Source organism: Gasterosteus aculeatus, chromosome 13, assembly GCF_964276395.1.
Source record: "Gasterosteus aculeatus chromosome 13, fGasAcu3.hap1.1, whole genome shotgun sequence".
Lineage (NCBI taxonomy): Eukaryota > Metazoa > Chordata > Actinopteri > Perciformes > Gasterosteidae > Gasterosteus > Gasterosteus aculeatus.
Window position 1 is genome coordinate 10,114,467 of NC_135701.1, and position 25,167 is coordinate 10,139,633.

General features: G+C 47.8%; 1 protein-coding gene across 7 annotated transcripts in view; it reads left to right on the forward strand.

Annotated features, from left to right (window-relative positions):
• smtnb (smoothelin b) overlaps positions 1-25,167 on the forward strand; it is a 37,864-nt gene that overhangs the window by 3,131 nt on the left and 9,566 nt on the right. For 5 of the 7 annotated variants that reach the window (XM_040194595.2, XM_040194597.2, XM_078086629.1 and 2 more), the window contains exons 2-10: positions 7,636-7,793; positions 9,112-9,190; positions 9,268-9,343; positions 9,733-9,791; positions 14,690-14,756; positions 17,458-18,026; positions 18,884-18,932; positions 19,649-20,230; positions 22,176-22,249. In XM_040194595.2, the coding sequence (XP_040050529.2) occupies positions 7,636-7,793; positions 9,112-9,190; positions 9,268-9,343; positions 9,733-9,791; positions 14,690-14,756; positions 17,458-18,026; positions 18,884-18,932; positions 19,649-20,230; positions 22,176-22,249 (1,713 nt within the window). Of the gene's footprint in view, positions 1-7,635; positions 7,794-9,111; positions 9,191-9,267; positions 9,344-9,732; positions 9,792-11,626; positions 11,768-14,689; positions 14,757-17,457; positions 18,027-18,883; positions 18,933-19,648; positions 20,231-22,175; positions 22,250-25,167 lie in introns of those variants that run through there. The other 2 variants (XM_078086632.1, XM_040194600.2) reach the window with 2 other exon arrangements.

A 25,167-nucleotide genomic window follows, 5' to 3' on the forward strand; every position in this document is an offset into this window, starting at 1 on the left:
ATGTTATTGGTTTTTACGTTTCAAGTCATCCTTTTCTTTAATTAACGCGACCGCTGGAGACATTTCCCGTCAGGTGCGCCTGCCGCGCTGATTTTACATGCTGGATGTTTAGCGTGTGATTTGTGACTGGTCCCGCCCGCCCCGGAGCCGTGCTTCTCCCTGGTGAGCGAGAGGCATTCGCACATGTTTGGAAAAGGTCAGTTTGTCTCCGTGGTCCGGCCCCTGTGATGGATTGGACCCCCGGGTCCTCGTTTTATGGCTCTCTGGACCCTTTGTGCGTTGACAAGGGCTCAGCGGCTACAGTGGGAGAGAAAGAATGGGTTTGTTTTGTGGACTCTCAGGTCCTCCTCCCCCCCCGGGGACATGGTCCAAAATGTCAGACTAATCATCAGGAACAAAAAAAATCGGAAAAATGATTGTAGGTTATATAACTGTTGTCCGGGACACATGTGCTGGATATTCGCAGCTTCTCAACATACGTGAAGTACATTTAGTTTGTTCACAAAGTTAATTTGTGATGTGATAATGTGATCATTTTGTAGGTGTGGAACATTTTCAACACGTCATCTTGTCCTGTTAGAATTGGGAAGAAGCCAATGTGTTAAATTCTATGGGAAAGACTTCAAATGTAGAAGCGCGATTGGACAAGACTCAACCTGAGTCTCGGTAAGCGTCTTGAAAAGCATTTTTCTTTTGTCTTCAATGAGGCTGTAGAGAATCAAGCCGATGCATGCAGCCGATCCTCCTCTGATAGCAGCTCCTGCCATTTGCTCCTCGCAGAAGCGAAGGAGTCTCAAGCGTTCTAATGCTCGTGACCATTGATAACGCCCGCTGCTTCTGGGTTTAAGCCGGCAGTTGGTGACCTGCCTCTGACCCCTAACAGGGAGCAACCGTTTCTCTCCCCCGAAGTACTACAGGGACATCTTCTGTGGAGCCCGTCACCGGGACTCACAGATAGTCACACCCTCTCCATTTCCTGCAGGATCCCAATGTTTAAAGGCAGGAGGTCGTGAAAAGCCGCCACAGTCCCGAGTTCCCGCCGGGAGACTTCAGCCTCCGACGGACAATATCCAAAGACACGGGCCGGCAGCGGGGAGATAAGGAGTCCCTTGTTTGTTTGATAAAACAGGAAACTCCTGCTGCTGGATACTGCTATGAATAGATGGCCACTTTGGCTCTGGGGGGATGAGAAAGGAGAAAGCAGTATACTTAGTGATGATGTGTATGCGAGAGGCTATTCTTGGTCTTTGGCCTGTAAGTAGTTTGTTGTGCTGGTGGAACAATAATTCAGAGCGAGTGCATCACACGTTCAGACACACACACACACACACACACAGCAGTGCAACAAACAAACGTCAGAGTGGTCGATACGGATTGTGTCATCGCTACAAACCAAAAAGAGGAGTCCCTGCTAAAAACATCGCTCCCTAGTGTACAACACCTCCAGGCATTTCAACGCAGTCAAAATGCAGTTGGTGACCTTTGACCCCGAAGGAGGGAGAAAACGCCAGAACCGACTGCTGGTGATTGAGGGAGGCCAAAAAGTCACAGCGCAACAAATGGAGGGTTGGACCAATTTGTGCGAGCAGCCACTGTGAGAGCGACTCTACTGTCAGAGCTCCTCTGTGTGGGAACGGAGTGATGCAGCAGTGACGGGTCTCCGTCACCGAGCTCCATCTGCTGCATCATCATCATCCTGCCAAATGGAAAAGGTCTGGATAAGGGATTGAAGGTGGTCTCCTTCACCAGCACCACCAGGCGCTCTGGCTATGTGTGCTTAAGGTTCCCAGAGTTTTTTTGTTTGTGATAAACACTCACACAAACGGCTGTTTAGACTATTTCCCAGGTGTTTTAGAAGCCCTTCCAGATGTGTACAATCTGCTTGATTGCTGCTGTTTCAGTTCACTAATCAAATGTAGACAATTTAATGATCAAAACGGAAGATATGTGTGCAGAATGTCACCATAACCTGAAACTTGCTTAATGTCCACTTTGATGAAGTGTTTTCTTTTACAGAAAAGTTGAGCACTCATTTGCTTTTCCCACATACGGAGTCTCACCTTTACGCTGACGTAGCAGGGCTTCGCCACTGCGTCAGCAGTCTTTGGCTTTCTGTTGGAATGAAGGTGTGCCTCTGTTTCATCAGGAAACAGCGTGCAGCATTCTGCAGGATCAGAAATGCGTTAGTTTTTCTGCCAAGTCACATGCACAATTAAAGTAGTAAAACAAAAAAGAAGTTCACGAGCTTGGGAAAGGATGGTTCTCTTTACACAGAACAAATGAAAGAGAAGAGAAATGTAGAAACACTGTGGTTTGACTTTGCTAAATTGACTCCCTCAGGAAAGGGCCATTTCCTGAGATCTACTCCACATCGTGCAGCGGATGTTGATGTTTTGCTTACTAGACCGCTGTTGTTAATGTTGTGGCGTACTCGAGATAATAACAGCTGATCTGTTCCATTCCGTTTGACTCCTGTTCCTTTGGGTTCTGTGCGGTTTGAGAGTTGGCATGACGGGCTCTCGTGTATCTGTCGGAACAAACTGTTTGTGCTCTGCAGCCTCCCTGGTTGCTGTAACCACCCCTTCTGTTTCCTCTTGTGGGGCATCCCCCTCTCCTCCGGGCTCTTTGCTCATTGAACCCAAAGAGATCATCGTCCAGTTTCAGCTCCTGCCGCGACCTGGTTCTGCACACGAGACAAGGCCAGCAGAAGAGCCGGCTCCAGCGCCGTCTCTGATGCATTTTATTCATTAACATCTCACATCTGCAGGCCCTCCACAGTCAGGTTAGACACCGTATGCGTGGAGCAGAGGGGAAAACAGATCTTTTAATCATCACGGTGGATGGGAATGACTTTGAAGTCCTCCAGAACTTGAAAGGTATCTTGTGTGAACAATCCAGTGGGTTCGGATGAATCCATCGGCGCGTAGGATCCACTGCACTAATGCTAGACTCCACCACCAGCATGAGTCCGTAACACGCGCAACATCAGTGGGTTAAGATCTTTCTTCAGGCCTTCATTAAAGTTGTAGAGAACGCCTGGACCCCCCCTCTGGCCCTCATGCATTCCTCCATGCGGCCGTTCTTTATGTCTGCTACTTCATGTGTAAAGGAGCGGCAGTTCTTCCACGTCTGCTGCGGGCTTCTGTCCTACCGTCCAGTTATGAATACAGGTTTTCCCACCCGCCAACAGCACATTGCCATACGTGCAGTGAGAAGCACCTTTCTTCCTGCCTTGTATATTTCTGCCTTTTTCTTTTGAGACAATGAAGGCTCAGTGTGCACCGTGGCAGTTTCACGCTTGAATCTGATTTGTTTCTTTGTTCATTCTTCAGCAATGGGGACCGAAAGCTCTCATGTATCCTCCTTATGTTTCCTTATGTTATGAGTGTGTGTGGTGTGCTTGCATTGTTTGGAAGGAACTGATCCAGTTTTGCCTCAACGAGGAGATTCCAGGTTGATTAAAAAATATTTCAGAACTTTCTCACACTTTCGATCTTTCGCAATTGTTTGTTTGTGTCTCAATGTTTGCAGCAGTCTGACTTCCTGCGTGGCAGCTGTTAAGGCGCTTGGGCTACGCTAACAGGAGCGTCCCGTGTGTCCTTATAAGGGCAAACTCACTCGCGGGCTTTAAAGCGAGTTTAAAGCACTGATCCGATCTGCTGCGCTCGAACCCTTCTGGAAATTATTACCGTAGCCCTCGTTTCATGCACAAACACCCAGTAACCCAGTAACCCCTACCTTCCACTCATGCCCCGTGCACGAGGTCGCGCACACGCCAGCAGGAAAAGCGACACGCCCCCCTTTTGTGTCGGCGAGTCTGCGCGACACCTCAGAGTTCGCCGAGTGAAGAGCACCATGCGGCCTCCGAGACCCGTGGACACCCGCGGGGAGTCAAAAGGTCCGGGTGTGACCCCTGAGAGTGAGACAGTGGCTGGCTTGTGGAAATGGCAATGAACTGTTTGTTTTGCATTTGTAGGAAAATGGTACTTTGTTCGTCACCCTTTTTTCTTTTATTTGGATGTTTTTGTGCAACACGCATCCTCTGCTGCAAGGATGCTTTTGAAATATAATCGGAAATCAGAGCAGGTACAGGTAAAAAAATTATGATTTGTATCCCTAAATAAACAGGTAATCTATGAAATAAAAACACTCTCCTTCCCTGAATAGTATTCAAACCATCACACGCTTCCCTTCAGCCCCTCCGACAATCCCATGTTTCAGTTGTTGTGGATACACGTCACAATGAATCATAAAGGGAAATTAAGGCAAATCTGAACTTGCACAACATCTTTCTCCTATTTGCACACCGAGTGGTCTCTTTACTTTGATGTCATCTCGTTTCAGGGCTGCTCCCACAGGTGGTTGTTACAACGTGTGCATTTAGCTCAGCTATGCACAGCGCAACCATTAATAGTAGCACAGTATGTTTTAACTACCTTGACTCCTGCCATATTTGACCACTTCTGAGGAGTTTCCATGTTCGGCACAATAAATTAAACTGCCCACACAAACTGAATAATCCTATTTAAATCGGCCTTTCATGTGCAGCCGACTAGTTCTGAGGGGGGCCGCGCTCCTCAGGAGTACGTCACCGGCTGGCCAGGATTACGAAACCAATAACTCTGTAATTGGAAGTGATTGATTGAGCGGCGTCAGTCGGATGCATTCGGACGTGGGTTTGAGGTTTTGACTCCATAGAAAGTTGCTGCTCGGCAGGAAATGACTCGCGGCGACTCTGCGAGCCTTCGCAGGCCTGCTGGTGAATCATTGAAACATTTCAAGGTTTCACCTCATTGGTTTGCATCTGTAAGTAAAAAAGCAAAAAGAAACATCTGGAAGCTCTGCCTCCCCCCAAAACCTACAGGTGTGTTTGACTCCCCTCCTCCCTCGCCGCCAATGAGGGTGCAGACAGCTCAGTAAAACGTATTTGCGAGTGTGACCTGTTTGCTTTGTGTTACCTGTGACTCACACGTCTGTTGCCAGCGGAGCAGCCGTCTGTCGGTCTGTAACGGCTCTCCGGGTTACAGACTTGTTGTTGTTGTTGTTGTTTTGGAGCCACAGTGGCAGTTGGTCTGTGGCTTGGTTTGAGAACACGCCCTCAGGGGGCGGTCGGTGGTGTAAGACTGTAACTGCATTGATTTGATGTGTTTATTGTTCCCTCCCCAGTCCCGCTGACATAGTTGCCTCTGTGTGATGTGGAGGTTCGGTTGAACGGACCGTGTCTCCAGACGAGTGTGTGTGTGTGTTTCTCTTTAACGGTCGCCCTGTTTACTCTGGCCGCCTCCCAAGTTTAAGGTGTGTTTTATGTGCTTGAGGTTACGCCCACTCGTCACCTTCCTGTGGAGGGAGCTCCTTGGTCGACTCGTCAAATGCATGAAGGAAAAGTCCGTTGTGGCCTCTGGATGATGTGTGCTGCTTGAATCGAGCGCACAAATGTTGCAACGGCTCCAAAGGGTCTCGACATGCGACCGCCGCTCTGATTGGTCCATTTAAAAAAGTTTTGTTAGACCTTGTAAAAGCCCAAGTGCTGACGTGCACACGTAGGATTTGCTTTCCATCTGCCCGTTTCATCACATCGCGATTATAATTCCCCTCTGTGCGTTCATACGATCACAGTAACCGACGTGGGCAGTTCTGCAGTCCATCACGTGCTCTGAGTTTGGGAGAGGTCTTTGTCTGATGAGCATTTGCTTCTGGGATGTGTGAAGTGACAATAACGGAACAGCGTCAAAAAAAAGTCATCCTGTCTTTTAGTACTAAGCAGACGTGGATGTATCGGAGTAGAGGCCCAGGCAGGAGCCGGCTCTGTTATATCTCAATAGTGAACAAATAAATCAGTCAGCGCCAGAACTTGGCAGTCCAGTGGCTTTATAATCACATCATTCAGCACGGGGCTTTGACAGTGTGGTAACAGACTGCTCCCTCGAGGCTCTGCTTTGTGTGTGTGTGTGTGTGTGTGTGTGTGTGTGTGTGTGTGTGTGTGTGTGTGTGTGTGTGTGTGTGTGTGTGTGTGTGTGTGTGTGTGTGTGTGTGAGAAAGTAACACTGCATGATGATAGAATGATCTTGTGACACTCTGGGTCATTGTATCATCTCTCTGCGGGGGTCCGAGTCAGACCCTGTTCTTGATTGTCTCATTTCGCTGCCATCTCCTTCCTTGTGACTCGGCAGGAATGTGAGGAATGACCTGAACGAGGCCTTGCCCCTTCCCACCCGGCACTCATCTGACCATTTTTAGGCATAACCGATTCCAGCTTCTCCTCCATTTAGCTCCTTTTCACATCGCCTCCTGGTTTCCCCTCGTGTTCTTCCTCCCGTCTTACCCGTACTTTTCAGTCAGATCAGCACTTCTCCTCACAAATTACAGTACATAGGAGAGCGCCTCTGAGCTACTGCAGCTCGGGCTGCATATTTTGTTAAACCACAGTGAGACCTCAAAACCCCCCCCCCCCTCCCTCGCCAGCGGGGGGGGTGTGGGGGGCACATTTACACACCCACCCCCTTCTCAACCCACCAGGGTGCACAGCTTAGCTTGACAAGCACATCCATCTCTCTCTAGTGGCGGCCGGTTGGCATTCAGAGGTTTGCCTTTTGAGGTGTGTGTTGTTTTGCGTGAAGCGTGTGAGAGGAAAAGGCCTGCTGGAGGAGCAGGAGCCGCTCATCGCTGCGTGTGTTGACAGGTTCCCGCTGTCGAGATCTGTCTCTAACGCGCAAATCACTCAGCCCCCCCTCCCTCCCCCACCCCCGACTGGCGTGTCAGTCTCCTTAATTACCCGTCTTTTGCTTGAAAGAATAAGCCCTCAGACTAATAACCGCTGGGAGCCATGAGTGGCTCAGCGAGTGTTTTTTAAATGAGCCACTTCAACATTCAAAGTGTCCTGGGCCTCCTGCAGCCGGGCTGCTGTTCAACCAACATGAATCGCGTCCCCGGGAAGGAGACACCTGGCCGGGGGGCAGAACACACTTCTCTCCCGTAGCCGAGCACCAGCTGCTGCTTGCAGACGTGCTTCTGCCTTCTCACGTCGGTGAAGTCTGGTCCCTTCACTTCATCAGCGATCGATCCCCGTAGCTCCCCAATGCACATCTGAAACCAACGCAGCGCCGTTTAGTCCGATGCCGTCCGCATGTCACACACCCGGATCACACTTACTGTGTATTAGGCTGCCGACATCGGTGAGACTAATCGCGTCTTTCTACGCGGCTGAGCACTCGATCGATCAATCAACCAACCAACCAACCAACCAACAACCATTTCACTCCACCACCAGACCAACATGTCTCGCCTTCGAAGTCCCACTTTTGAAGTATTGGCTCACAGGCTGCTGCCTCTTGTAAACAAACGCACTCTTGTCCTCGATTGGTTAATTACAGAGGGCTGGAGACGGGGACAGATGTCGGAGCCACGACTCCCCGCTACGAGCCCTAACACAGTTCTGCTCACTCGCCACCCTGTACTTACAGAACGCAGTGGATCCTTTGTTTAACTGTGTGTCTGTGGCGAAGTAAGAGGAACAAGTGTCTATTCTCTGCAACCCAAATATTAGGCGTCCCGCTGCGCTCGCACTGGACACTTCCATTTGTCTTCATGCCTTCTTTTTTTTTTTTTTTTGATTGTCTTTTCATGTCGCACCTGCAGCTGGAAGGAACCGTGGATCTGGACAAGAGGCGCCTCATCCGCTCGGCCATCCGGGAGTTGAGGACGAGAGAGATCGAGGACATGGAGGCCGCTCTGGCCAGCAAGCGATTTCGTCCCACGCGCCTCAAACAGCAGGAGGACAAGGAGAACCAGCACAGGTGAGATCCTCAGCGCCCCGCACACAGAGACACGTCCCAGTGACAAACCGCACCAGTCCAGGTGAAAGGGGAATGCTGAGAACCCAGATGGAGCGTTCCTCCGCTCCCGCGGGAACAAAGAGGCGTCTGGAAAAGTGAAATTGAGGAAATCACAGCGGACAGGAGAAACTGCGACCGCAGTACATTTGCCATTTTCCTTTTTGTATCTGCACATTTGGCACATTAAACACATTGACACATTACCTCATAGGAGAATTAGATTGAAGACGTTCTCAGCACATTTATTTTTCCTTACTGGTCCACTGAGATCCTTCTCATGCTTCTTTTCCCCTCAGTAACACGTCCTTGTGTGTAATTCATCTGAGGAAAGTGAATAAACCGAGAACTCATCTCTTAAGACACCTTTTGCTTTCTTTAAATAAATATATAATGATAATAACTGCAAAACAGTACGGACAGATTTAGTTTTTGAAGAAGTGTCACTGTGATCATTACGAGTAACATTACTTTAAAGTCTTCATCAAATCTCACTATATTTTAACGATATAGAATATATTATTTGAGGGATAAATGCTGGTTGTTTTCCAACAAGCTCCTCAGAAATAACACAAATCGAATGCGGTAGTATAGCAATTGAAGCTGTAACAGTTGAACCTTTTTTCCCAGTGTGGGTGAGATGAGCTCTGCAGGTCGGCATGCACTAAGTCTCCTAACAGGTGTTAATGAATGACTGAGCTAAGCACCACAAAGGATTTAACCGTATTGGATGTGAAGAGAATGCTCGACCTTCTGCTGTCTCTGAATCCTCTTAAGACCGGCAGGCGATCATTTCTCTTTACTGCTGCTCTCAGAAGACTTGGACTACAATGCTAGAGCCTCACTCAACCTGCCAGACAGAGCTCATCTACTGTGGCTTAGACATTCACACACACACAGACACACACACACACACACACACACAGAAAACATCTCTGAAAGTTCCAACTATCCTGTGCCTCTCCGTGGTGGAATGTGAAATATTCCATGCATCCTTTAATACCAGTGACAGCAGGAAAGAGAAGATAATGGGGGAACTGAAGAAGCGTATGAGTAATAGACAACAAAGTGAGCGGTGAAATCTGCGAGCAGCCTTGTGTGTCATCGCTGTCCGATCTGTTACGCCAGAATATCATTTTTCACGCTTGGAAAAATGCCCTCTGATGAGTTTTCTCCCATCCAAGAAAACCGTTTATACAGAGTTATTATCTTCTGTTGCCTCTCACGTGCCCAGATGTCCTGGTAATTGTGTTTGAGTACTTTAAGTTCCTCTCCATTTCAGGTCTGAATGCAACGACAACTTGGACGTCCTGTCACGAGATCTGCGATCAATCCAGGACGTTGACGAGCTCACGAAAATGGTTTGTATTGACGGGCAAAAACAAAATCAGAAAATGGTGACCAGTTTAAACTGAAAACTTGTGCGTTTTTTTTAAAGCTCCGTGCCGCCAGTGAGTACGAGGAGAGGAAGTTGATCAGAGCGGCCATCCGACAAGTCCGAGATGAACAGCAAGGTGGGTCCAGCTGTATGTGGGTTTAATATAGAGTAGAGTAGATTAAACGACACCGTCTGTGTGATTGTCGCACAAAATGCAAGGATGACGCGTCGCTGAGGTTTACACACTTGCACTGACGAGTCTGAAGATGGTTCTGTGAAGATCTAGATGAAGGTCAAAATTAGTTTAAAGGTCTGCGATTGAGTTGACACAACCACACGTCTATCACTCCTCAAACATAATTTATTTGAATGAATACACCATCCGCAAAATCGACGATTGATGCGATAATCTGCTTCTGTCTTGATGTAAATGTACGTTAGAGTGGGAGGGATAGCGGGCTGTCGGTGGTCGCCATAGCGACTGTGGCACATCTACCTAATAGTAATCATTGCACTTTGTTTCAGGGACTGCGGAGCGGACTAAAGCTCCGAGTGTGGAGCCCCGGAGCGGCATGGCAACGGAGGTGAGTACGGAGGAGTTAACGGAGCCATCTGTCACTGCATCACCCTGACATGGTCTGAACGTCACATAGCAGCTCATGGGTTTCTGTATTTAATGTTCTATTCAGTCTTGTCCTTTTGGATAAAATGAACTTAACTCAGGAACCGCAAAAAAACTGTGTTTTCTCCGCATGGCAACAGAGACCACCGAGGTTTGTCTGTTGCCCCAAAGAAGAATGCAGCAAAACAACAGCAAGAATTGTGACTGCAGTCCCACACGGTCGTGATTGTCGTCGCACCATCCGCACGCACGCACACAAAACACACGCGTTGCTGCCACAAAGAAAATTTAAGTTTGAGCCTGGTGCTTAGAGGAGGCAGTGAATTGTTTTTAACAAAAGACTTGATTTAACTTTGATCAATCCATTTAATGGTTTTATTGCATCATGGCCAACTTTTAAAAAACTCTGGCGTCTCTCTCAGCCCTCTAGTGGACGTTCATGGACTGTGTCCTCACAGTTGGACTGAACTTTTAGCATTTTCAGCGACCCGAGGCTTAACCGTTTGTGAGAGTCCGCCAGGAGCCAGATGTTATCTCATCTGCTGTGTTTGATCAGTTTTTTGATGAATGCTCTGTTTCCAGATTATTGTATTTCTGTTTAAGGAACAGCGAAGCTGCTTCTTACTGTAATGCCTCCCACGGGGCTGTAACTCAAGCTCAGTGTGCGATAGCGGAACACCTGATACAATCAGATGTGTTATCAAAGTTCTGTCAGTTCTTGTGAAAGTCCCTTCACGGTGACGTAAGCGTCAACAAATGAAGGCTGTTAGTATCAGTCCCATTGTCTATCTTTGTGTGTGTGTGTCACACAATGACAGCATGCTGGTGTCACAGGATGCTCCAACATTCAAGCCTTCTTTGCCTCACTTCCTGTTAGATAGCTGAGCCACACGTCAGCAGAGTCGGGAGTAGTTGGTGCAATGGATCACGGGAAGGGTGGAGCTCTGTGTGACAACGAGAGCGGGAGGGGTGATTAGGACAGACAGACGTCCAGACAGACAGACAGACAGACAGACCGACAGACCACCAGCTGTGCCTCAGCTGCCTAGTCTGCCTGCAATTGGGACGCGGCCAAAAACAACATCAGCCAGCAGCAGCGGGGCTCCTTCCACTCGCATCACAGCAGCGGATCTCTTTGAGCTGTGTGCGATTGTCTCGTGGCAGCTGGAGGTCATAGATAGGCCTCAGCAACAGCCAAATACACAACACACACGTGCAATATATGTGGACGCTGCCAGCAGCTTCAAACAAACAATTTATGGTGTATATGCACGCTTAATTATTGGATCAGTGTAGTTGTTAATTTACCGGAATCCACCACCCATTAGAAGGTAATGACTGCATTTAACGGCCATGTTTTAATGCAATGACGCACAGTAAGCCAGTAAACCATACTGGAACCGCTTATAAAAACTACTTGAATGATATGTTTGTAGCCCACAAAATAATGCCAGAAGGAAAGAAAGTGCAACATTTGTAATAATTGAAATGAGTTTCTGTGTCATCTTGTAAAACAGTTGGAGGAATAATAATATGTCAAAACTAAGTTAAAGGGTGTCAGAAGTCAATGTGTGAACCAGGCAACCCTTTAACCTGGTGTGTGTGTGTGTGTGTGTGTGTGTGTGTGTGTGTGTGTGTGTGTGTGTGTGTGTGTGTGTGTGTGTGTGTGTGTGTGTGTGTGTGTGTGTGTGTGTGTGTGTGTGTGTGTGTGTGTGTGTCAGATCCCTTTGGAGACAGAATGGGAGGGAGGGGAAGTAAAGGGAGTGGCTTGTTAGTAGTACGTGTGTGTGTGTGTGTGTGTGTGTGTGTCAGTGAGAGAGAGAGAGAGCGTATGATGTGGCTGAGGGAGTAGAGCGACAGAATAGCGGACGTTCTGCCTCCAAGAGGTTTGCGCCTGAGAAAGAGACGGACAGAGAGAGAGAGAGAGAGAGAGATAAGGTACATGTCATTCTGATTTTTGGGGGGGGGGCTTTTTTTCGTCTTAAATCTGCTTGTTTCTGTGTGACTGAAGATTCAGTCTGATTGCCTGTTGTTAGCGTAAATTAACAGTTGATGACACCTTGATGATGCATAAGATGAAACTGGGTCATTGACAAATTGTTGAATTGAGACAGCCATATAAACAATAAGTTTAAGGTCAAGTCTTGAGTATTTAACACTTAACACAGTGAATGAATCCTGTGAGGCCACAGAGTTGCACGTGTTGGGAGAGCTCAGGTAGGCGGGTGTTGCTCTTTGATCACATCATAAACATGTTGAGTGTGTCAGAGCGGACCTATACCTGTTTGCAATTGAGCGGAATTTGCAGACTTTGAGAGATGAGTCGTGTTTCAGCGTTAAAACGTAAAGTAGATACATTTAGAAAAGATCCAAAAAGTGAGCTTGGATTGGCATGTGATGATTTGCAGAAAGTATAAATGAGAATGCGAGTAAGGGCTGAATTATATAGTTGTGTGTGTGTGTCTGTGTGTGTGTGTGTGTGTGCGCGAATGAATGGTACTGAGATGATTGCTTCTTCATTCCAGCTTCTGTATTTCAGTTATTGGAGCTGAGCCGAGTGTGTGGCTCCTCAGGCTGCAGTAAAGGGGGGAAAAAGCCTCCAGGCTTTCCCTCTGGTCCGTGTGGAGGCATTGAAGACTCCTCTGAAGATGGGTTTCACTCCCATGGAAAACTGGAGCAGTGAACATTTGAACCTGTAGCCTTGTGGTTCCCAAACTGGGGGTCGCGGCTTCATCAACAGCCCTAAAAAGAATTGTGGTGTTGAATGTGGAAATATAAGTTTTGCACTCTTCCGAACTTTGATTTGATTAATATTTGAAGCACATTTACCTACGAAGGTAGGGGGGGGGTTCCTGACACACAGAGTTTGGGAACCCCTGGCGTCTGAGGTGGAAGGTGACGGAGGTGTGTGCCTCTGTCTCATTGTTTTTGTGGAGTTGGTGGTTCAGAGGAATCCAGATGGCCGACGCCTGGCTGTGGTCACAATGGCGGACGGTCGTTTTGTGTGTTTTACCAGTTTGAGCGTTTGCAATTATAGTCCGACGCAAGCAGGCTCCCGAGGCCTCGCCGGGTGAGCGGTTTTGGAGCGGGGCGGCGCTGGTTCCACTGTGTCAGGTCTTCACGGTTGGGGTCACTAATGACAGCGTGGTGGCTGGCAGCAGGTTCCCAGCGCTGGTCTCCGGTTTCACCTCGTCCTCCCCTTTTTTCCCCCTCTGCCTCGCTGCCTGTGAGAAAATTGTTCCCTGTGGTTTAGTGGGAGCTGTGAAGTGATGGCTGTCTGTCTGACTCCCAGTAGAAGCAGGAGAGAAGACCTGTCCTCTCTAATCGAGTTTACGGCCCCAAAAAACAATCCTCTCCCCGCAAAAGTTTCTGCACTCTCCCCAGTGCAGACACTTTTTGATTGAGTGAATCCACTCCGTCGGAGACCTTTTGTGTGGTTGCTCATCAGACACCACGATGACTCATTAAGTCAGCATTCCACCAAATTCTCAGTCTCTGAGAAACGTTTAGCGAGTCGATTCGTGCCCCAGAATTCAGGCCAGCATTTTTTTTCTTTTGTTGCTCCATATGGAAAAGTGGAAGCCATGGAAAAAATGTAACGGGAGCCCCTTCTGTGAGATTTACACTGCTGTGATGTCACATGTAGTATTTACATTTTCAGTTTCATTTCTTTCACAAATGCCCTCCTGAACAATTTTACCAACAAAACGTTGCTTTAATTTGCTCTTATTTAACTACATGTAACGACGTGGTGCCACTTCAGATGTGCCTTTCCCGTTTGGGCTGCTGTCTCAGTGTCTCACTGCATTTTCTCCACCCTGCATTCTGCTCAAGGTGGGGAAGGACGCAGTCGGCCGAGCAGGAAGCCTCGAGGCCGTTCTCGCCTCTGCCGCTTGCTTGTGTTTTGGATTTTCTTTGTGCTCGTTCTCCCTCGGGTCACGCACTGCGTGGAACACAAATCACACAAAGGTGTGACCGATCAGATCCAATCTGTAGCTGCTGATGCGTCTCTTGACAGCTGATTGTGGATGTGTTTTCGGAAGCTTTGCGAAAGTAATTGTGGGCTGTAAAACTGGTGTACACCCGGTATGTAAAGTCACGTCCCGTATGTTTTTTCAAGATCCACCCAAACCTTTTTTTTAGGGCTGGTCCTAAACCAGATGCCACTTGTAAAACACCTTCAACAAGATGTTTTGTCGTGATGATGTAGTTCATCATTTCAAATGCGCTTCACCACCTGACGCTCTACACACACGGTACGTGTAAGTTCTCAGAGTGTTGTGGATTACAAATGCGGTAGCGATTTAAACTGTGTGTGCGTGTTCACGCGTGCTCGGAGGAGCTTTATTTGTTCAGCCGATTCTCCCGTGGAGGAGTACAAGGCCTAACAGTAGTGGCAGGATCCTCATCTTTCCGTCCTCCAAACCTCTCGTTTCCTCCATATGCCAAAATACTCCTGCATCTCCTCAGAGATCCCCCCCCTCCTACCATCAGTGCAGGTCAGAGCGAGATTCTACACATTGGCTCTTTTGGCACGCGGGGCGTCTCTCTCTCTCTCTCTCAGGCGTATTCAACGGGGGGTAAAAAACGGTTCTTTACTTTTCCAGCTGGCCAAACGTGTTGCTCTTCGCGGCTGAAGCATTTGACCTCGACCTCCAACAAAAGACTGTTGTGATCACCAGGCGACCTCAAGCAGATGACCGCGCGGGGGGTGTTTACGCTCTGGTTTTGATCACAGGGACGGGTTGTGCGTTCGTCCCCAATATAAACCTGATGACGTTAAAGAGCGCAATGCGTCTGGAGCTTGAAACGCTCAAAGCTCGCATGTTTATTCTTTCTTCTTTTTTTTTTTTGTTACAGGAGACAGGAGAGATTCGAGAGTCACAAGGCCAGCAGACGCAACAAGGCAGAGAGCCGCAGAGAGCAGGTGAGAAACAAACGGCCTGTGACGGACTGCGTATGTCTTTGACTTGGAACATATAGCTGGAAGCCCACACTGACCAAGTCTGTTGGCTTTATGTGGCTGCATGTATCCGTCTTAATGCAATTTCCTCTTTGCTGCCTGTTAAAACAGTCCGCTGAAGGAGCCATTATCCAGAGGTGGCGGTCAGGAGGTTATATTAGTTCAGGCTCCTTCATCTGACTTTATTAACCGTTCAGAGTCACTCACAGCCAGAGGCTTAGTGCAAATGGCTTCGTAAGTGTAAAGTCATTTCATTAACCTCTCTTTAATGCAGTATTATGAATGCAAGCCTTTAGGGGGAGGATGAATGTGCTTCCTTCATTTGAATCCTCGAAGCTTTGCAGGAACAAAGCTGGCAATGAAATGTAAAAGGATAAAAGTGCATTTGTGTTTTTACAAACCCGCCTATAGCTTTGCTCAATATAAATCGATCAGGACAAACTATTAATTAGGCAACGGCCTTTGTACAGAATTCACATTTTTGCTGAGGATAAAAGTGTTCTTTCGAGGGCTGGTTGACCTCAACGTGGCCTTCAGGCTGACGGCTATAATAATGTCGATCCGTGTGGCCCAGTATTCCCTGAAAGGTCTCGTCTCCTTCTCCCCGGTGTTGGTGTTGGGGTTTTGAGCAGCAACAGAGGGAAGCCCAACAGCCACACCTCCGCTATATAAAGTTGATACCGGAGCAGAATTCTGGCCTTGTTGACTTGGCAGAAGAAGCCCCCGCTGTTCCTGATTTTTTCCCTACCTTACAATTTAGACCAGGGTGAAGCCGGGGTGAACAAAATAAAGACCACCGTAGAAAAGCAAAGGAGGAAGGCGGCCTTTAAAGTGGGCTCCGGTCAACAAGGACGGAGACGTTCGCGGCGGGGACGGGAGTGCTGGGTTGGGACGGTGGTTCTTGAAGAGGCGGCTGTCTTTTCAGCAGAGGGAAAGTGGCATTCATACCTCCACCTCTCAGACTAAAAAAAGCTTTACCTCAATTACCATGTTTCCAGCTGTACTGCATTCTAGTGCAGAAGGTAACTTGTGAAGCGGCGATTAAGGAAATGAAATGTTAGCAGAGACGCTGAGTGGAAAGTGGAAACGGTCCCAAAAAGAGAGAAACTCAGCTGTGAAGAACTTGAAGGACTGAATATGTATTTACTATTTATACAAAGTTCGCAAGTCGTGTGTGTGTGTGTGTGTGTGTGTGTGTGTGTGTGTGTGTATATATATATATATATATATATATATACAATCATCTCCAAAATATCTAAAATATTTGCTTTTCATCAGATAATCTGGAGAATTTTACCATGATATACATGTATAAATGTATATACATAAATGAATCTATAAACATGTCATTGCCCGTTCACAGCGACGACAAACACGAGCTTCCTCGGGTCATTGCTTCAGTGTGAGAAAGGACAGAGCGAAGCTGTAGTTTTCTGTTGTTTGTGCTCTATATATATTGACTGGCAGTTGATTCCTCAAGCTGCTCCTGTAGCCATTCCAGAGCTAAAAGCAAGCCTCTCATTATCCAGCTGCAGGATTTTCCCAGAATGCGCTACACAATGAACATAACACGCTCGCCGATGCCAAAAACCTTGAACAATACCGTGAGAGTTTGCAGGAGAAGCAGTGCTTTTGCCATTCAGAGGGTCTGTCGCATGTGAGAATGGCAGCCAATTATTGTCCTAATTGTGTACCATATTCCCTGTGTATTACATAATCATCTGGTCTGTTTAATCAACCACTTGCTGCCATTTTTAACTGATTAGGTAAAATTTCGAGAGCATCTTTTTTTGGGAAGGTTACACAATAAAGATTTAAAAGAAGCTGTGAACTCCTCAATTCCGTGCTGTCGGTAAATGCAAAGACATTCCTGTGGCCGGTCAGACTCTTTGATGTGGTCCGTAAAGGACGGGCTTACATTCTTGGTGAACCCCTGTTGGTCTCAGAGATGTCCCGCTCTAGTGTGTAGCCATCGTGTGCACATGGGATTATAATACTCTGTTGGTTTTCTCTGGTTCGCTTATCTGCGGTGCGTGTGTGACCTCAGATGTTCCATCGGTAGAAGCACTAGTGGGTGTTGGGAGACTTTCACAGAGGGAGGATGTGGGCAGTGCTGCGTTGTTTGGAGTGTGGTTTCCTAAGGAGAGGAGGAACGGTACGGGAGCCTCCACAGAGGGGGGGGAGTACTTGTCCTAGGCTCCGTTTCACCCTCACTTCCTCCTCCACTCCTTCTACTTGATTACCGCCTATGGTCGGGCCGCATGCTCCCTCACTTTAGTTTGAACCCCTCCTTTTCTTTTACGCACATCCACCGACACAATCTCCAACATCTTGCTCAGGAACTGAAGCCCGTCTGGAGGAAATGCCTACGTCCCCCTCGTGTCTCCACGTGCCTCCTCTGTGGTCCCGGGTGATGTTTTCTAGCTGGGCCTCTCATGGGGGCCCCTCTGCCCGCAGAAGTATTTCTTTTTTACATCACTTCAATCTCAAACTTCCCCCGGCGACCGCTTCCTTTGCTCGCATACGGTAACACACAGATCACTCGTGTGATGTGAAAGAAAGAAGAGAAGTAATGTGAGGATTTGTTTCTGTTTTGTGCTAAATCCACAGGATTCAGAAGGCATTTATTTATCTTTCATGGTTCATCCTGTGCTCCGTGTTGCAGGCTCCGGCTCAGGCATGGTGTTGGACAATGGCCCTGAACCTCAGCTGATCCAGCCTCAGAGAGAGGCGGCGACCACAGAGCCCGACGTGAGCCTCTCCCATCGCCAACGCTCAGACTCCTGGGCTTCGGACCGCAGCGGGACCTCCGTGTCCAATCTGGATCCCGTGGCCTCGGAGAAGAGTCTCTGCTCAGCCTACAGACCTCGGCTGGACTCGGGCGCTTCAGACAGGAGCCACAGTCCCATCCAGCGCGGTCGCCTGGATTCCGGGGCATCTGAAGGAAGCCTCAGACAGAGACTGGGCTCGGATGTCTCCGACTCTGGGGTGTCTGACCGCTGTGCGAGTGCGTCCTCTGAGGAAAGGGCTCCAGTTGAGGAGGTGGAGGCCGCCACAACCGGTTTGACCCACAGCGCGGATTCGGAAATCGAGGCCGGAAGACAGCGTCCAGCCAGCCCCAGTGCCCGGTCCAACCAGGACCAGCCTGATGGGGCCGCTTTGTCCAGGAGAAATGCTACAAATGGCCCGCTGAACGGCAGCGCCAAGGGGAAAAACAACGTCCAGACTCAGAAGGTGGAGTGCACAGTCCTTTGTCTTTGAGTTGTGAATATATAGAAAGGTGACAGTGTGTGTATATCCTAACCGCACCACTAGAGTGAGGTGTTGAGCCACATGCCCAAACCATCCCAGCTCTCCCTTCCTTCCTCTACATGTCATTATCCCTCACGAGAAGCCCCGACACCCCCATTCCTCACTGACACCCAGGTCACATCGGCATCCATAAACACGGCACGCCGGGCTATTGTTAGGCGCTGTTTGACTCTCGTTACTTGGCTACACAAACAAACTGTGCACCTGGGTGTCTCTGCTTCGCGTCTGCGGCGTGTCCTCCTCACCTGCTGTCAGGGAGGGATGGACGGCGTTACGGACCAGAGGCTCTGTGTCTCCTCACAGAGAGCACACGCAGTGGCTGTCGGGCGCCGGTTCCCATGTTGGGCGCTCGGGTCACCGTGACGCCGTGGTGTCGCTCTGGTGAATGTGTTTACCCGAGGCCGGCCCCGGACTTCTTTTTATTGTTCCCTGCAAAGTACGCTGATGCTCAGCCTCCTGAGAGTAATGTAAACACTCTGGGGCCCATCACGGCCCCGCTGCCAAAAACGGAACAGAGGCCAACTGCTTCACTCCAAAAACAAACGCTACAAAATGAATACAGCAGCAGTTGATTGTGTAATTGTGTAGGTCTGCGTGTGTGTAGTTTTCACTAGAGCCATCTATAGACTCTCGTCCCTCCATGAATGTGCGTCGCTGTTAAACATGGAGCCATTCGGTACGGCAGCTGTGTGGTTGTCATCCAGGCACACTGCATGTTAACACTCCTCATGTGACTGTTGTGTCATGCTTAATTGTTTGTTTGGTTTTTCCTTTTTTAGATGACAAACAGCGAGCTGCTCACCGGTCATGGCAAAGCAACAGATTTTGGTGAGAAACTAGTTTTCTCTTAGATATCAGTCCAAATCACTGTTAATTAAATATGTTTGGGAACAACGCAGTTGATTTGGAAAGACATTTTTTTAATATTCTTGGATCTTACATTTAATAAATGACTCCATTATATGTCATCGTCTGTATTGTTGAGTATTTTGGTTTAGTTTATATGTGTGTGTGTGTGTGTGTGTGTGTGTGTATAATTTGTATATATATATATATATATATTTATATATATATATTATATTTAAGTCTATAATAACATGCCAGATGGGTAATAGCTCGTTGGAGTATGAGGAGGGAGTGACGGCCGTTAGTGTACGCATAGAAGAAGAGGGCATGTGATAAAATACACTTCTTTTCAGGATGACCTCAGTTAATATATTCTTCTTTTAATCATACATGTTTTTTTCTGTTGGAGTCTGTGCCAAATCATGAGCTTTGTTCACTTTACCTGACAGTAGTAAGGATCAGAGAATCGAAAAAAAGACATCCATGAGTGGACGAGTCACGTCCTGAAAAGTCTAAAAAATAAGGGACTGAAAGGCGGTGAAACGGGGAGGAGGGTTAAGTCAAGCAAAATAAAGGGGATTGGATCGAACCTTATGGGGAGACGGGGGGGTTATAAAGGGCTTTTGATGTGAAGGAGCTGATGAGAGCAAAAGACTAAACGTGCGTTTCAACTCCCCTCCTGCATTACGTCTCCACAGCACTCGAGAAAAAAGATGTTGTGGAACATGTCAACCGCACCAACTCTGTACGCGATAGAATGCGCAAGTTTGCAGAGGCCAGCCAAAGCCCAAATGTCCCGCCTTTGATGAAAGCCCCTCTGAGGAACGGGACCACCTCCGGCAGCAGAGCCACCGAGCTGTTTACACATACAGCATCATCCCTCCGCACATCTGGAGACCGGCCAGCAGCGCCACGTGTGGACTCCGCATCTCAAGACTCCGCCGCATCCCAGGATCGGGCCGTACCCCAGCCAAGGGGCGTGGCTAACAAACCTCCGTCTTCAGCCAGCCAATGGCAGGACTCCATGGGTGGGACGAGGCATCCAGCTGAAGAAGATGTGCATGCCTCCAGCAGCTCAAAGGAAGACGGGACCCAACGGAGAGCAGCTGGACAGCAGGTCACCCAGGGAGAGGCAGACCCGGACATGAAGACCTTCCTCACCATCGAGATCAAGGATGGGCGCGCCACCCCCTCCTCTACGTCGCCCTCTAGGAGCAACATCGTGCCCATCACCAACATGACCCCACGCATCACCACAAATGCTCTGGGGCAGAGAGCAGGTAGGAGCACCAACCTCACGGAGCTCATGCTCCAACTCCGTCTCTGCCAAAATAACTCTCTTAACGTGATTTTACTATGTGTCTATTAAGAACCACATGAGCTCCTATGTTTGTTTTATCGCTTAATGCTTTTCAGGAGAATCTTGACTATATTTACCTTTTTGTTTTAAAGCTTTCTGGGGATATCGTACCGTTCTGCAGCCCACTGTGTTTCAGGCAGCATGACTCTTAAATACGACTGTCTGTCTTTCCGAGCTAATATCAACCATGAGATCACAGTGGAATCTCAGTCGGTGTGGGAGGCGGCCGGCACCAAGAAAGCGCTCGCAAGTGGGAATAGACGTTAGTGCTGAATGTGAAACAGCGCGGTTGCACTGAAGGGTGTTTGTTACAGAGCGGGCAGGTTGCTGCAGTGTGGCCGGGGTGAGGTCAGTAGTCAACAGAAGCAACTATATTCAGACAATGGCGGCAATAATGAATAGTAATACTGTTCCAGGGAAATTCTCGCTCGCCCACACGGTGCATTGTTCCGTTTGTCCCGTGCTGTAGATGTTGTCTGTCCCCCATTCCACTACTTTTCCCGATTAGAGATGAGAAAATAAAACGTCAAAGTTACCAGATTACTAGCTGTTTTAGACACTGCAGTGTCCTCAGTTTGAATGAGGCTAGATACCGTTAAATAGTGCAACTATTTAAGAAAATGTTTCCACGCCTTTTATTAGTGAGTCAACACGACAGGAAATGAAGGAGGAGAAATGGTGAAAGACATGCAACTTAGAATGGAAACCAGGGAGGATGCACATCTGGTCAGCGTCTTAACCAGCTACTTGTGTGTGTGGAAAGATATAAATAAATGATATATATATAATCATAATCTATCCGGCTGTCCCGTGTCAAAGTGTCCCTGAGCAAGACACCTGACTAAACAAAGGATACTTTATTTCTTTCTAATATCCGTGCAAGAAATGAAAATATGGCTTTTATTTAAATAAAACACTTAATCGATCTAACAATATCTGCTTTTTCGTCGATCTCCACGTAACATCGCGCTGACAAGTCTACTTCACTGCAAGTGTTTAACAAGACATTCTCGGGTGGATGCGTTTCTGTTCTGTCAAATACAGTCAATAAGTATATAAAGCAGCTCGACTGTCTCTTATGAACACATTGTTCCTGTACATTATCACTTAGTACAACATTTGTTGTTTGTATGAGTCAGAAACGTGAATAGCTTGAGACCGTTACAGGAGCAGAGCTGCTACAGCCGCTGTTGCGGTCTGTCCAAACAAGACGTCTTAAGTTTCAGTTCTTTGCAGCAACCGGGAACTCCAACCCAAACAATTTATTTAAGACTCAAGCTGGAACTGTGCAATTACACCTCTTACAACCAAACCCCCCGGCTGTCATGTTCTGGCAGCCCCACTGGGCCCCCTCGGGAGGGTTTTGTGCTTTTTTTGGGAACTTTACTGTCTCCCAGTCAGCAGAGGCAGACTGTGGGACCTTCTTAAAGTCTTAAATGTGCCCTGCTGCGCTGGTGTGCATCAATCCTGTGTTTTTCTGATATAGCTTTAGAGTGCGTGTGTGCCTGGAGTGAAGGGATGGAGGTTCGGGGCTTTGACAACGGATCACAAGGACATGCATGTGTGTACTCTTGCCGGCAAATGAAGAGGGCTGTTTATGTTCTGTTAATGTTACTCTCATTAGACCGTATTGTTTATGGCACCATGGCAGCTCATGTAACTGATTAATAACTATCACCAACCCAGTGGAAGACCATGCACACGTGCATGTGACCTTTTATGCTTTTGTTCCTGCCCATGGCTGTCATATATATATATATATATATATATATATATATATATATATATATATATAAAGCAATTACACCTGAAAAGTTGTTATTTATAATCCATGTAACTTCGTGTCGTCACTGTGTCTGTTTCAGAGTTGACCCTTGGCCTCAGAGCTACACCATTCAAGATCTCCTCATCCAGCCTCTCCTCTGGATCCTCCATCAAGGTACATTTTGCCTGTGCAAATTGTTTTCTGGGAAAAGAGCCCAACATTGAGGCGCTGCAGTTTGTGAAGACAGAACTGGTCAGAATCATGAATCAAAGAGACATTCCCAGTGCCTTTCCAGTTAAAGATTAACGCTTTGTTTTCATCTACTATTTCATTTCCCTCTGACTCAATTGAATTCCACCGTGTTTTTGTCCGTGTCACAGCAATCACCCATTAAGGCCTTAAAAGCAAGTGAGCTGGGACAGTGAAAGACAGAGTGTAAGAAAAGGAGGGAGGAGAGGGAAGCACCGTGTTTATCAAACACAGAGTGGGCAGCCGGTCACATCTGTCCTTGTAGGGTCTGTGAAGGAGAGAGCGGGAGAGGGAGGGGCTCCGGGGCATTCCTTGTTTTTCTCTCGTCAGGCCGCGTATCTGTTCCTGAATCACACCTGTCTGTCTCCATGCACACCGGTCGCTGTCCAGCTGCATCCAAACACGTATTGGCAAAAGTGTCTTCATCCTTCATCCTTTTCTTAAGGGGCCAAAACCCAAAGGTTCAACTTGATATGCCTAAGGTGGTCCGAGTCCAACTAATTCCCCCTCGGCTCACTGTGACCTCAGGGGTCCGAACAGCTCAACCTGCCTCATTCTTTACCTTGCCCCTCCATGAAAGGAAGTACCCTCATGAACGGAGTGCGGGGGATCGAGAGGTTGAGTTGAGGAGTCGTGGCTGTGTTTCCCACCTCGCGTGTAATCTGCCGATGGGATCAAGGAGTTGGGTAATTAGTTGGGAGGAGGCTCCACGAGGCTGCGGGGTGAATTTGAGGTGATGGAATGAGAGCGTTGGAGTTGTAGAATCAACATTTAAAATTGATTTATCACGTTTATTTACCTGCCAAGACCTCATTGTTTCTAACAGTAACCCATCAACACAGTCATTCACCGATTGCTGCTTTGGTCTTCTGTAGTTGCTATCCTGCTGCACTCAAACAACTTCAAAACCATTATGATGATCCATGAGAATTAAGTATGAGAGAGTATTTCTCTCTTTCTCACTCGCCCGAGCGAGTTGGCTGATGAGATTGTAAAAACGTCAGCAGACACCGACTGTTAGCATCAACCAGGGGGAAAGCAGCTTCAGGCCCATCCAGAGACGAGCCATTTGGTTGAAGTTCAAGTTAGTGTGAGGAATCAGGCGAAAATCTTTATTGAAGTACCCTTTTTAGTGTGTATGTTGATAATAAGAGATGTGTGCAGATATCAATGCAGAGTAACATGAGTTCTCCCTGTTTGGTGATGTTGATTGTTGTTTTTTGACCACAGTGGTCCCCGTGTGGGACTCTGATCTGTTTGGGTGGTCTTAGCTTCTCCCCTGGGGTCTAACCTCAGCCCTCACTGCCTCTCCTGTGTGTGCTTTTTTATTTTATTCCAACAAAAACATTATAGTTTTTGCAACGAAAACAATGAAGGACAAATGTGAGTAAAGGAGACAGAGCTGCTGCTTGTCATTTATTTAAAGTTAATGGAAAAGTCAAGACGCTTGTAGTGTTCAGTGAAGTGATGAGTTCTTCGCAGCCTGCAGCTGATAACCTCCTCCTCTTCCTCCTCCCCCTCCTCCTCCTCCTCCTCCTCCAAGCGGCCGCAGCTTCGCTATTATTCCCAGTCAAGTGCTGCGGTGAGAAGAACGGATACACAAGGCGACGGTGAATAACAGATTGTCTCACTGTCGTACAGAAGGAGAAGGACCCCATTGTTAACAAACTGCTGATTCGTGAGATCGACGTCTCTGCATTGCTTTGTTTATTAGTTCTGGCTATTGTTCCAAAAAATAATTTATTGCAGCTTCCAACAGAGCAGCAGTCGCGTATACGGGTGAGAAGATGGTACATTTCCACCACGTCAGTTTCTGCCATAATAATGAGCACAGACCCAATGTACATGGAGAACATTGTGTGTGTTTTTATATATATACGGGTCACGCTCGCAGTCCTTCTACTCTGCTTGGCTTTGCCGTGGGTGGAGTGCGTTACCGCGTTCATGCATGGTAAGACTCGGGCCATGTCCTTCTTGGGTTTTGACCTATTCTCCCTGCTGCCACTCACATTTCTCTCCACTCTCCCTCAAGAAAAACTAAAGTATTTTGATCATCTGTGAATCCCAAGAGAACCCACTGTTGCCCTTTGAACCGAATCAATCAATGCCCGTTCCGTAACGGCATGTCATCAATAATTATAAGTTTATTACGTGTCGCTGATTACCTGACTGCCTGCAGCGGTACAGTATGTACAGTACCAATGGGGGGCTTTGTAGGGTCAGCAGTACGCCGATAAATCCTCCGGGAGGCATTTAAAAGATGTGCCTTAGCACCTCGCGCTATAAACAACATGCACACACAGACTTCTTTCAGCGCTCTTGGAAAGCTCTTCATTTATCACAAACGCACTTGAACCGCCCGCATGAGCAGCAGCTGGGCCCCCGCCTCACCCTCACCGGTCAGCCGGTCTGCCGTGTTGTGGCTCTTAACTAGAATGTGTCCTTCGTCAACTGGTTCCCCTCAGAGGTCTTCTTTAGATCAGTCATTAAACACAATCTACCTGATTAGTCGCCACGCATTTTGTGCGTCGTATATCGAAAGCAATTTTATGAGGTGTGAAACACAAACATGGAACTCCACTCAGCCCTGTGACCGAACATAATCCAAACCCTCTTTGCCTGGCAATCGAGGTGTGAAGGACAACGGCTGTAAATAAGAGGAAAGTTGAGGGAGGGAGGGGGGTGAGCATTCTGAATTGTTGCCACTAATATTCCTCCTCCTAGCCTCCACCAGTGCCCCAGGAATCCCCGGCCCACTGGAGATAAATAGTCATGTCAATGACACCTGAAATTAAGGGGGTGGGGCTTCTGAAATGAGATTCCTTTCTTGCTCATTCGCTGTC